Here is a 13,158-nt window from a genome sequence, read left to right as displayed (position 1 = left end):
CACCCGGGCACTTTCCTCGGGTGGCACTCGCTTCCGCTCTCAGAGTTCCCGCCCCCGGTTCAAACTGGGAAAATGGCGGGGGCTCCCGAGTTGGTGAGCCTTTCCCCTCCGCGGGATGTGGAGAGAGTGGCCGGGACAGAAGACCGCACCCCGGCCCGCACCACTCCCTGTGAGGACTTCCGCGTGCGCTGCACCTCGAAGCAGGCCGTGCTGGAGCTGATGGAACTGTGCGGCCGCTTCGTGCGACAGCTCGGGGACGCGCTGCCGGAGGAGATTCGGGAGCCCGCGCTGCGAGACGCGCAGTGGGTACGGGCCCAGTAGCCGGCACTTGTCGTTTCACCCTCTTCTTACCCGGTCTCAGGGCTCAAGAGGCTGCGCGGGCTTCGGCAGAGTTAGCGGTGCCCACGCTCAGGAAAAGCAGCCCGAGAAACGCGAGGGAACGGAATAGATCTAGTGGCCGCCGGGCATTATTAATTGACCAACGCTGTCCAATAGAAAAGAACAAGGCGAGCTATGTAGGTAACTGAAAATTAAAAGTTAGAAAAGACAGGTGAAATTAACTTGTAATGACAGATTTTTACTTTACCCACTGTGACCAAGATGGCGTTTTAATTTGTAATGATAATAATAAAAACCCGAAGGAGATATTTTACATTCTTTTGTTAGCACCCAGCTTTTCACATTTGGTGTCTGAAACTTACAGCTCATCTTCTGTCGGATTAGCCACTTTTGAAGGCCTAGTAGCTCCCGATTCGAGTGCACGTAGACGCCGGGAGGATTTCTCCAGGAACCGGAATCCTGGAAGTTCGTTCAGTCGGGCACCAGGCTAGCTTTTGGTGTCTCCTTTTGCCCGTTTTTTAGAATGTCTTGTCAAGAGAGTGAAAACATCTCCCCTGTAAGTCTAAAGTAGATAAGGAAGCTGTCTTGATTATAAACTTCTCCTAAGATCATAACTGGCCCTTAGAGCACATTTCCCCTTCCTTTCTCAAATATTTTGTAAAAGCCTTTGAAGATTTTTTTTTTTTTTTTTTTTTTTTGGCGGGGAAAGGTACAACAAATTGAGGGACTGGTGGCTGTCGTAACAAAGCACACATTTTATATGTAGAAAAAAAAGTTTGAAAATTTTAAATGCAGCACACCTGGGAGTGTGAATGATCACAGTGCAAACAATAAAAATAAAGGTTAAGTGGAAGACGAAGAGATACTCCCTGGGTTGTGCTGTATTCCAGTTTTGTATAAACAGTGGCTCTTATTCCCTCCTGTAACCAAGGGAAGAATAGACACTCTTAGTAGTTTTATTGTGTAAGGGTCTTAGAGTTTGCCCCTTTCTAGGAACTGCTAAGCTAAACTACCAAGGAAATTGACTTGTGTTTTCTTTTAAATAAGAGAACAAATAAAAGGCAGAGGCTTTAATTATGTTGACATACCTCTATCTAAAACTACATAATATAGTAACAGATTTTCTTAAAAAAATAGTATTGGTACAATTGTGCCAATGCCACAATGGCAATTTGTATTCCCAGGTAATCCTTGGAAGTCCACATAAAAATATTTTACTTTATATAAATTTTAAAGTGTAAAATATGTACTTTACTTCATAATTATGCATTATTTGATTTATGCTTATTTTTAATTTTACAAAATACCAAATATATCCTCATTGTAAAAAGAAATAGCATAAAGCAAAGTCTTTGAATTTCCTTCCCCATCCCTCTTCTTTCCTGGAAAGAACTTACTATTTTGGAGGGTACAAAGAGGATATAATCTGTCTACACCCTTCTTTATGATTTTACATCTCTCTCACTTTCTCTGTTTTTTTTTGTTTGTTTTGTTTTAAATATTAAGTGTCATGCTGATGTATTATTAGCAACCTGCTCTCCCCCATTTTTTTTCTTTTACCAAATATGTCAATATTATGTACAGATATACTTCATTCTTTTTAAATATTGCATGGTATGGGTATATTGAATATTTAACCATTCTTCTAATTTTGAATTTAAATTTTGTGATTTTTCTCCTCAGTATTTTATAATTTCAAACAGTGCTAAAATAGATTCCTAGTGCATCCTCTTTCTGTTCTTACTAGAGGCCTGGTGCATGACATTTGTGCACTGGGCAGGGGGGTGGGGGGCTCTTTCAGCCTGGCTTGTGAACTCTCACAGTCTGGGACCCCAGAAGGGGTCCTTAGCACTGCTGCGGAGACGGGAGAGGCTCCCGCTGCTGCACTCACCAGCTGTGAGCCCGGCTTCTGGCTGAGCAGCGCTTCCTCTCTGGGAGCACACTGACCGCCAGGGGGCAGCTCCTGCATTGAGCGTCTGCCCCCTGGTGGTCAGTGTGCATCATAGTGACCGGTCATTCAGCCGGTTGATTTGCATATTAGAATTTCACTTCTAGCAACGTATCCTAACCTAAAGGACTATTCTCATCCTATACAATAAAACCCTAATATGCAAATCGACCCAATGGCTGAATGACTGGTCGCTTTGATGCGCACTGACCACTGGGGGACAGACGCTCAACCCAGGAGCTGCCCCAGCCCGCAGGCCCCAGGCCAGCCAAGGTGGGTGCCAGCGGGGCCCCCCGATTGCCCCACAGATCGGCTCTCATCGCCAGCCAGGCCTGGAAACCCTACCCAAGCATCAATTTCGTGCACTGGGCCTCTAGTTGTTAGATAATAAGGAATGTGCATTCAGAATTTTAGTGGTGCTTCCAAATTCCTTTAGTCTTTTATTTTTTGTTAATCCTCACCCTAGGATATTTTTTACCATTGAAAAAGAGTGGAGAGGGGGGGTGAGAAAGAGAGAGAGAAACATCGATGTGAGAGAAACACATTGATTGGTTGCCTCCTGCACGTGCCCCGAACAGGGCTGGGAAGTGAATTGAACCCCTGACCCTTAAGTTTGCAGGCTGACACTGTAACCATTGAACAACACCAGCCAGGGCAGTCCTTTATTTTTTAATGTATTAACATTTTAAAAAATAATTCTTTATTGTTGAAAGTATTACATATGTCCCTTTTTCCTCCTCCCATTGACCCCCTCCAGTCCACCCTCACCCCCTCCACCCCTGCCCCAGGTCTTCAGCACCCTATTATCTGTGTCCATGGTTATGCATATATGCATACAAGGTCTTTGGTTGATTACCTCCCACCCACCAACCCTCCCTGCCTTCCCCTACAAAAAAATAGACTAGTACAATGAATACCCATATATCTATCACCAAATTTAACAGTTATCAAAAATTTGTTACTTCCTATTTTTACACAAATTCAAGGTGTCATGTGATTTCATCCTACATACTTCAGTATACATCTCTAAAAAATACAGTCCTTTATAAAGCAGACATAATTTCACTTTCTTTTAAGCATATATATTTTTCTTGTTAATGATGTTCATTCACAGCATGTGTAGTACTTACACGCTTGAGATTAAACTGAGCCCAAATTTGTTAGCTTTTATTTTTTTTATTTCATTTAAGAAGTATATGTTTTTGTTTGAAAGACTGTTCTAAAATTTTGGATTGAATTATCTCATAGGTAGTTTAATGGCTATCAGTGAAAATGTAGATAGAATTAATTGCAATGGAATCTTCATTGAAAATAGTATACTAATAGGCTAGTCTGCTACTTTTTAAATATTCTCTTTCACAAATCTGAAATTATGCCCTGGCGGGCATAGCTCAGTGGTTAGCTGGCCTGCACACCAAAGGTCGAAGGTTTGATTCCAGTCAAGGGTGGCACGCACCTGGGTTGCAGGTGTGGTCCCCGCCCCTGGTTGGGGCAAGTTGGGAGGCAACCAATCCATGTGTCTCTCTCACATCAATGTTTCTTTCTCTTCCCACCCACTCTAGAAATCAATGGGGAAAATATCCTCGGTGAGGATTAACAAAAAACAAACACATTATCTTGCCAAAATGTTTAAATTCAGTATTTGAAGTTATTTTTAGTGACATTACTATTGTGAATTTATTGCAGACTTTTGAATCTGCTGTGCAAGAGAATGTCAGCATTAATGGGCAGGCATGGCAAGATGCTTCAGATGATTGTTTCAGGGGTAAGTGATTTCACTTTCTCCTTTGATTGCTAATTTCTGAGTTATTTTTGTAGCTATTTTATTTTAAATCCTCATTTTCAGTGTTACTTCTCTTTAAAATGTATTTTACTGGGAGGGGGGAGAGAAAACTAATCTAGAAGACTACTGAAGTTGTAATCTGAGGAAAACAACATAGTAGGTACCTTTTTCTTTTTTTCTTTTTTTTTTTTTTTACTTTTATTTTTTTTACTTTTTTTTAATTGTTTGAAGTATTAAAAATAGTAGTACATATGTCTCTTTTTTTCCCCCATTGACCTCCCCCCACCCTCCCCTTCCCCCCAGTACATGCCTTTACCTGCCCCCCCTCCCCCCAGTGTCTTTTATCCATTGGTTATGCTTATATGCATGCGTACAAGTCCTTCGGTTGATCTCTTACAGCCCCCCTCCCCCCCCAAAACCTCCTCTGCCTTCCCACTGTAGTTTGACAGTCTGTTCAATGCTTCTTTGCTTCTGTATCTATTTTTCCCCCTTTTCTTTCCTTTAAAAAATCTTGCCTCTGCAGACTAGAAATAGACATATAATAACAAAAAATGTTTGAGTCCCAATTTCAATGTCCAACAGTTCTAATTCCCCGTTTCAATGCATAGTAGGTACCTTGATCTTTATATTTCTGTCTGGCACTCTCAACGAGACTTCCATCTGATCAATCTTTAAAAGTACCCTTGTCAGTAGTTTATTGGAAAATATTGAGGAACTATCACCAGATGAAGAAACAAGCCCAGAGAATTCCTATGATTAATACCTTATGAATCAAGTTGTGTTTTTACAAGTGATCCTTAGACAGTGAAATACCCTTAGGAATGTGAAGTTAAACTATAAGAATACTATGTCAAGTATGAGATCAATATTTAGAGAAACCTCCTTAAAAAGACAGAACATTTTCCTGGTCCAAAGCAGACTTGATTGTACCCTAACTAATGTTATTGACATATCTAAAGAAATCAAAGTTTTTGGTAGAAAGAAAATGTTCAGTGTAGGAAGAAAAAATTCAGTAGAAAAATAATGATCAGTGTGGAAAAAGAAGCAATGTCCTGAAGAAGTGGGCCAGCGTGTTTTGTCTGTCCGCATAGTGGTGTTATAGTGATCTGATCAGAGTAGTTTAATACCACTTTTAACTTTTCTGATTACTCAGATACCTTGGAGCTGATTCCAAACCCATCAATAACCCTCTGTGGTTGTAATTTTTCTTCTCAACATTGAGATAATACTTTGCCCAGAAGACTTTACTGTCTAATGCTTGGGATTATTACAGGGATGGGCAAAAGTAGATTTACAGTTGTAATACAAACAAATAATATAATAATAAATAATAATACAAGAATAAACTGTTTCGTGTACTCACAACTATAAAGCTACTTTTGCACATCCCTGTGTAGTAGTTATCTCCTCAGAGTAACCAAATTGTACTTTCTGGTTTACGTATTAAGACATTAAAAACAGTAACACTGGATTTTTCAAATATTATTAGAGTGATTGTAGGGAAGAGGGAGTGTATCAGAACCATCTACAAGTTCAAGCTATACAGCCTTTACTGTGTCTTTGTCTGACTCTTTTTCTCTAAGGTCATTTTGGAATTGCTTTATTGATTGGCACAGACTGCCTTTAGCAATAGGATTAATCAGTTTATGGATTAGCACATTTCCTGACAGGTTGGTAACCTGGGTGGAGTATGTATATCTTTGTCTCCTTTCCCCCTCATAACTCTGAGGGAAAATAGTTATAACTCTTGTACTTTTTTTTCATGGGCACTTGAAAAATGTCAGCCACTATGCCAAATGCTGGGAGATAAATGCAAGGACATGGTCCTTACCATTTAGCAACTCATCGTTAATGGAAGGAAATGGACAAGGAATCACTATACTCTTTGAGAAGTGGGAGTAGATATAACAGAGTAGGTTGTTATGCATGTAATAAATGAGAATGTGCTAGACAGAAAGGAAGTAGGAAGGACATTTCAAGTAGAGGAAACAGCATGAGCAAAGGCACAAAGGAGTGCTATGTTTTGAAAATATCAGAAGTGAATTGGGAAAACTAATGGCAGATAAGGTCAGAAAGATAAGTTGGGGCCAGATCACAGAGAGCCCTCTAGGATGTGCTCAAGAATTTGTACTTTACCTTGTAGGTAATGGGGAACTGGTGAAGGCTTTTAAAGTAGAACTTACACGAAAGCTAACTGCTGGCTCTGTGTGGGGATGAATTGGAGAAGGGAAAAATTCAAGGCGGGCGGACCTCAGGGAGGTTATTGCAGTAGTACAGCATAATACCATGAAGATCTGCCCCATGACAGTGGGAAAGGAGAGAAAGAAAAAAGTGCAAGAGATGTTCAGCAGGTAGAATTAATAGGATTTGTATCTGATCCTGATACATAGAAGCAATAAGTAAGCTGCACAAGGACAGAGGTTTTTGTCTATTTTATTCACTGAGATCATTGTATAAATGAGTGAACAAACAAATGAATGAATATAGGAACATACATATAAGTGAAAGCAACTTCTTTTCTGCCCCTTAACTACGCTGAGTGGACTTGATTTCAGGATGATTGACCAGACACATTTAAAAATTAAAATGTAAGTTCCTTGAAAGCAGGGACTATATATTTTTTTCTCATTACTATGTTTTCAATACTTCGCTTGACACACAGTAGGCATCTACTAAATATTTGTTAAATTAAGGACTCTTCCCTGCTCGAATTGTTTATACATTTCACTTTTATAGCTTTATCATTAGGTGGCGCTAAGAAACCATTTTCTTCCCTACATAGTAGATTTAGCTAGGAGACGTGATTTTTTTTTTTTTTTTTTTTTTTTTTTTTTAGCTGATTGTGAAATAGTACATTCTTCCTTTCAGGTTACTGATTGAACTTTTCAAATGGATAAATTAAAATTCAGGGAAGGCTGCTCATTTAAATAATTTTTCAAAGTAAGAAATGACCGTATCTCTTTTAATACCCTTCAAAATAAGTAATTTAGTTGGACTTAATATTTGTTACATAAATGAAAGGCCATACTGCACCTCAGTTAGCTCTACCCAGTATGTAAATATATGCTGATATATATCATCAGTGTCTAAAAATGTTTCCAAAAAATATTATGGTACTTCTCACTAATGAAGCTTTGACACAGTGGAACACAAACTATAAGACCAGTTAAGCTGATGACCTTTAGTGTTTAATAAAACTTTTAAAAAATTTATTGATTTTAAAGAGAAAGGAAGGGAGAGAGAAAGAGAAACATTGATTCTTTTCTCCACACATTTATACATTCATTGGTTGCTTCTTGTATGTGCCTTGACCTGAGATTGAACTGCAACCTTGGCATATTGGGACGATGCTCTAACCCAATGGTCGGCAAACTCATTAGTCAACAGAGCCAAATATCAACAGTACAATGATTGAAATTTCTTTTGAGAGCCAAATTTTTTAAACTTAAACTTCTTCTAACACCACTTCTTCAAAATAGACTCGCCCAGGCCGTGGTATTTTGTGGAAGAGCCACACTCAAGGGGCCAAAGAGCCACATGTGGCTCGTGAGCCGCAGTTTGCCGGCCACTGCTCTAACCAACTGAGCTAACTGGCCGGGGCCTCTTTCCTCCTTATAACTGTGAGAGTATTATAATAGAAGTTAGTATTTAATACTTTTTAAAAATATAGGTTTCTCTGATTAATCATTTGTTCAATATATGAATGAATCACCAAAGTGAGGGCATCCACTAACTTGCCATATTTGTTTTCCTTAATTATTTTGTGTTTTCTAAATTGAGTTTAATTACATTACATTCTATGTAGAATATAAACAATGTGTTTCAAGGAATTTTTTGGTATTTTTTTTCTTTAAATAGATTCTGATATCAAAGAACTTGAAGATCACTTTGATGAAATCATAGTAGACTTAGCCACGAAACGTAAGCAGTATCCCAGAAAGATCCTTGAATGTGTCATAAAAATTATAAAAGCAAAACAAGAAATTCTGGTAAGATGATTTATCTTTAAAATAGTAAAGTTTATGTTATGTCTATTTTACTACAATAAAAAATTAAAGTATAGAATTCGTTTAGAGATAAATGACTTTTTAATTTTTCCTTCTTTAATTACTACTGTTTTTTCTCTCGAAGACTTTTTCCTGTTCTAACATACTAACATAGACTTTGAAGATGGAAGATTGACAATGACTTTATAATTCTGATACCAGGAAGGAAAAAGAAAAAGAGAATTTTATTTTTTAAGGCTTTTTTTTCTATTTGTCATTTGTGTTTAGCATATTATTTGTATATGAGTACATATTTTGTAAGACCCTTTAGTTAAATTCATGGCGAAGACTGAGTGCCTTTTCATAATACTGAAATTTGCTTTATGAATTGTGTGTAATTTGTTTAGCTCCCAAAGCCATGATGGGTTAAGAGTAGGTTTGCTGGGGAGTGGCTTTGGCCTCTACAGCTAGAAATAACATGTTTTACATTGTGATATACTGTTTGCCCTTAGTTTTTAAAATGAGCATACTTTACATATAAATATTTTGATATTACTTTACTTTTAGAAATTATTTTAGACAGTAAAGGCAATATTTTAGTCATTCTATGAGAAAAAAATATAAGCAGAATTTTTCCTTTTTTTTTTCTGTAGCACTTATTCTTCAAAGAAATACCCTGCTTTATTCCCCACCCCCTTTTAAAGTTTTCTTAGGAAAGACATTTAAAATGTGTCTCCTTTCCTATTAACTACCCCTCCTTCCCTGAAAAAAAACCTAGTAATCAGTATTGCATAAAAGAAAGAAAGTTGGCAGGCCTAGATGAGGTACTGCTGTGGAAGTTTAAAAGTGATGCAAAACGGATGGGGTGAAGATACTAAAGACAGCTTCTTTTTATTTTAATTGTTTTAATTTTTTTATTTTTAAAGAGATGACATAGAGCACTTTTTAAAAAATATATTTTTATTGATTTCAGAGAGGAAGGGAGAGGGGGAGAGAGAGAGACATCAATGATGAGAGAGAATCATTGATCGGCTGCTTCCTGCACGCCCCCACTGGGGATCGAGCCCGAAATCCTGGCAATGATGAGAGAGAATCATTGATCGGCTGCTTCCTGCACGCCCCCACTGGGGATCGAGCCCGCAATCTTGGCAATGATGAGAGAGAATCATTGATCGGCTGCTTCCTGCACGCCCCCACTGGGGATCGAGCCCGCAATCCTTGACTGGAATTGAACCTGGGATCCTTCAGTCCACAGGCCAACGCTCTATCCACTGAGCCAAACCGGCTAGGGCAAGACAGCTTCTTTTTTTTCATTTATTTTTTAATTATTTTTTTATTTTCAAGAAAAATGATTTTAAATATAATAATGTTACATTCAATAAACATTAATATTTCAAGAAAAAAGATTTTAAATATAATATTACCAAAACTGTACTAACATAGCATAATATCACAAAAGTTGTAGGAAATATTAAAAATCTGCAAATAACAAAAATCTGCAAATAACAGGATTACTTCTATTCTAAGACAGCTTCTTTTCTCTCTTGCTCAGGCCCTCCACCACCACTTCCTATCCCCCAGCCCCCAAGATAGCTTTTTAAAAAACCTTTTTGCCTCTTGCTAGCTTTGGGCAAGAGTAAGGAGGAAGATTTTCCTCTTTCTTTTTGCCTGAATTTTGGATCCTGTTCCTGTAATTCTGCTACTGTAGTCCTAGTGTATCACAGGATATATACTGTAGGCTTTAATGTGCTGACATGGCAGTGGCAGCCACTTTTAAAAACAGTTTCTGTGGGAATATGAGTTCTGAGTTCCAAACCCTTGTCTTAAAGTGAACTTTTGAAAAACAGTTCACTCATAATTTGGAGACTACCTAGTACTTGAAACACAAAATTTAGTCTCTGTGTCTTTAATTTGCTTGATTGCTTTTCTTAAATTTCTTATGGTGTAATTTCTTAGTGTATGCAGTAGGTGGCAATAGTATAAAAGGTATAGTTCAGACTTAGATTGATCTTTTCTTCTTTTCCTCTCCCTTTCCTACAGATTGCAGGATTTCATTTTGGGGGATAAAAGAATGGTACTACTAATAGTATATTTGCTTACATTAGCTGAAGAAAATGTTTATATGAGGCATTAAGTGGTGAAATTAAATCTGTTTTAATTTATATTATGTTTAGAAGGAATACAACCCTATTGTACACCCATTGGACCTAAAATATGACCCTGATCCAGGTGAGTCTGTTCATTTGTGGTAAAAATGCAGAATCAGCTTGTAACTTTTATGGGTTCCTGATACTCATTGTCAGCATCAAGGGTATCTTCCCTTTGATGCTCTATCTCACTATCAGCCAGCCATGTTTAGCTCTTTATTAAGGATATGAGAAGTTGCTCTAAACCTACTGACTCAGAATCTCTAGGAGTAGGACCCGGAAATCTGGGCTTTATAAAGCTTTCTCCTGACCTAGACTATTATAACAGCTTTCCAGTCTCTAACTTTTATTATAATACTCTCCTATTTTTAACTTTGCACTACAGCTAGAATTATACTATGGAAGTGTTCATGGTGTCATTTTCCAGTGTCACCTTCATTGGTTTTTTCATCCTTTACAAAATGCAATCCACTAAAAATACAATGTTGAACTTAAGAGATGTACACATTTGTTACACCTTTCAACTCAATTCTGTTTCCATTTAGATCCATCCTCTAAAACAGAGAAATCAAATTGATACAAAGTTATGTAAACGCAGAAACAAGTGGCATTGCTGAAAATGTGGGATCATTCTATTTTTAACTGGCTCCATTCTCACATTTAAAAATTTGTAGCAATTTTCCTAAGAAACCTTTTGGAATTTACTTTTGGCATGCAGAAGTACTGCTTCTGAGCTATTAAAAAAATTGTTAAGACCTGATTTATTTGTAAGGGATAGTTATACATATGGCTTTGAGGACCTTACCTTTGTTGAATTCTGAGCTACTAGAAAGGTGCCCTTGCCCTCCCCAAATCCCCCAAGTTAGTGGAATAAATTACGAAGGGAAAATACAAGCATAAAGATACTCTGAAAGTGCTTAAAATCACAGCATTCACTGTGTTTGAAATAAAAATTGACCTAGACTTAATGCTTAGTTGTCATGGTTCACCAAAAAGGGATAGTTGCCAGATGCAGTGGTTGAAATATACTTGTTTTGGTTTTGAGCAACATAAAAATAAGAATCGAAACTTGTGGTATCATAATATACTCAAATATTATGACTTTTTAGACACAGTTAATTCCTTCTAAAGAAACTTGGTGACCTTTTTATCTTAGGAAGGAAAACAGATTTGCTTTAATGATCCCTTGAAGGTCTACATGATTTTATTCCTACCATTCCAATAATGGAGTATTAGAAAAATCTCTGTATCATATGATTCTGACTTCAAAAGTAAGCAAAGAAATAATCAGAGTCTATCTTCTGGATAAACTTTGAGGAGATTTGATCATTATACATTTTCATAATGTTTATAAGCTTAGAATAGCATCAGCTCTTTAAGCACAGCAAAATTAGCTTGCAGTTATATTAGCTTGTTGTACACCCTTGGACAAGTCACTTCAAGCATTAGTTTCCTTATGATAAGGGACCTAATGCTTTCGGTGTGAATACCAACTCTAAATATTACAGAAGTGTTCCTGCCTACTTATTTGAGGTCGTTTATGAATCACATGAGCTAAGGGGCTCTGTATAACTAAGATACATGAATAGTAATTGGTAAGGAGATGCTATGTAATAATAGCCCTATTATAAATTTTATCCCATTTACAATGGTTTGCCTTTTAGTATTGCATAGCTTATAATGCATCTAGCTGGTAATATCATATAAAACTAATTAAAATGGCTTAATGTGAAAAATAAATTTATATGGAACATAAAAATCTAAGCTGCATGATAAAACTTATTGGAACTTCTTGAAAGTTTCTTTTTGTTATTAGACTATTAAGTGATATCAAATGTTTTTGAAAGCTGACACTTTTAAAAAAGGTTGTCTGGTTTTCAAAACAATATAATCTTCCCTCGATAACTGGGAGGATTGGTTCCAGGACTCCCCACAGATATAAAAATCCACAGATGCGTAAATCCTTTTCATAATCTACTCACATCCTTCTGTATAATTTAGTTATCTCTAAATTACTTATTATATCTAATACAATGTAAGTGCTGTGTAAATAATTGTTATACTATATTGCTTAGGGAGTAATGAGAAAAAAAGTCCATACGTGTTTAGTACAGACACAGTTATCACAGGCCTAACTACATCATACATGTTAGCAACAATGTAACTTTTCTCCCCCAAATATTTTCAATCCATGCTGGTTGAATCCATGGATGTAGAATCCCATATACAAAGGACCAACTGAACATAGGCAGTGTACACTGTATAACATTGATTTGGCATAGTTATGTTAGGAACTTTAGGGAATACAGAGGTAAGGTAAAGTAGACAGATGCTCCGCATAAAGAGCTTATGTCTGAGTGGAAGAAATAGGAGATGAACTTAAAACAGGATTCTGTCTTGCCCTCTAACTGGTTCCTTTCCCAGTTTTCTTCGTCGGATAAAATGGCACCTTCATGTCCACATTGCTTTAGCCACAATTTAACCTTGAGTTTTTTCTCTTCTGAGCTCCTCATATCCAGTCTATCAATAAGTTCCACAAATTATTCCATGGAAATATAATCTTACTTTAACCTACTTCATCTCATTATTATCACCTCGAGTCACAGTCACCATTACTCTAGCCAGGATTTCTACAAATGCTTTCTAGAAGGGCTTCCTGTTTCACTCTTGCTCTCCTCCATTTCATTGTGTAAACATCAGGCACAATTGATTTTTTGAAAAGTATTTCAAATATATCAAATATAGAAAATATGGAGTACAACATAATGGCATCTTTGTACCTACCATTCATACTTGAGGGCTATTCACATTTTGCCAAGCTTGCTTCAGACCTTTTCAGGAACTAAAAGGTATGGATATAGCGGAAACTTCCTTTGTAGCCCTCCACAATCCCATTCCACCCCTCTTCAGAAGTAACCACTATCCTCAAGCTGAGTGGATCCATCGTATTAATGC

At 37.3% G+C, this 13,158-nt stretch overlaps 1 protein-coding gene across 2 annotated transcripts in view; it reads left to right on the top strand.

Moving 5' to 3' along the window:
• The first annotated feature begins 31 nt into the window (after positions 1–31).
• NSL1 (NSL1 component of MIS12 kinetochore complex) overlaps positions 32–13,158 on the top strand; it is a 38,150-nt gene continuing 25,023 nt past the window's right edge. For both annotated transcript variants that reach the window (XM_080649385.1, XM_080649384.1), the window contains exons 1-4: positions 32–306; positions 3,974–4,052; positions 7,929–8,059; positions 10,231–10,285. In XM_080649385.1, coding sequence (XP_080505511.1) covers positions 73–306; positions 3,974–4,052; positions 7,929–8,059; positions 10,231–10,285 — 499 coding nt within the window. In that variant the 5' untranslated portion in view covers positions 32–72. The remainder of the gene's footprint in view (positions 307–3,973; positions 4,053–7,928; positions 8,060–10,230; positions 10,286–13,158) is intronic.

The sequence above is a fragment of the Plecotus auritus genome (genome assembly GCF_963455305.1).
Source record: "Plecotus auritus genome assembly, chromosome: 12".
In the NCBI taxonomy this organism is placed as follows: domain Eukaryota; kingdom Metazoa; phylum Chordata; class Mammalia; order Chiroptera; family Vespertilionidae; genus Plecotus; species Plecotus auritus.
This window is presented reverse-complemented; position numbering and strand designations above follow the sequence as displayed.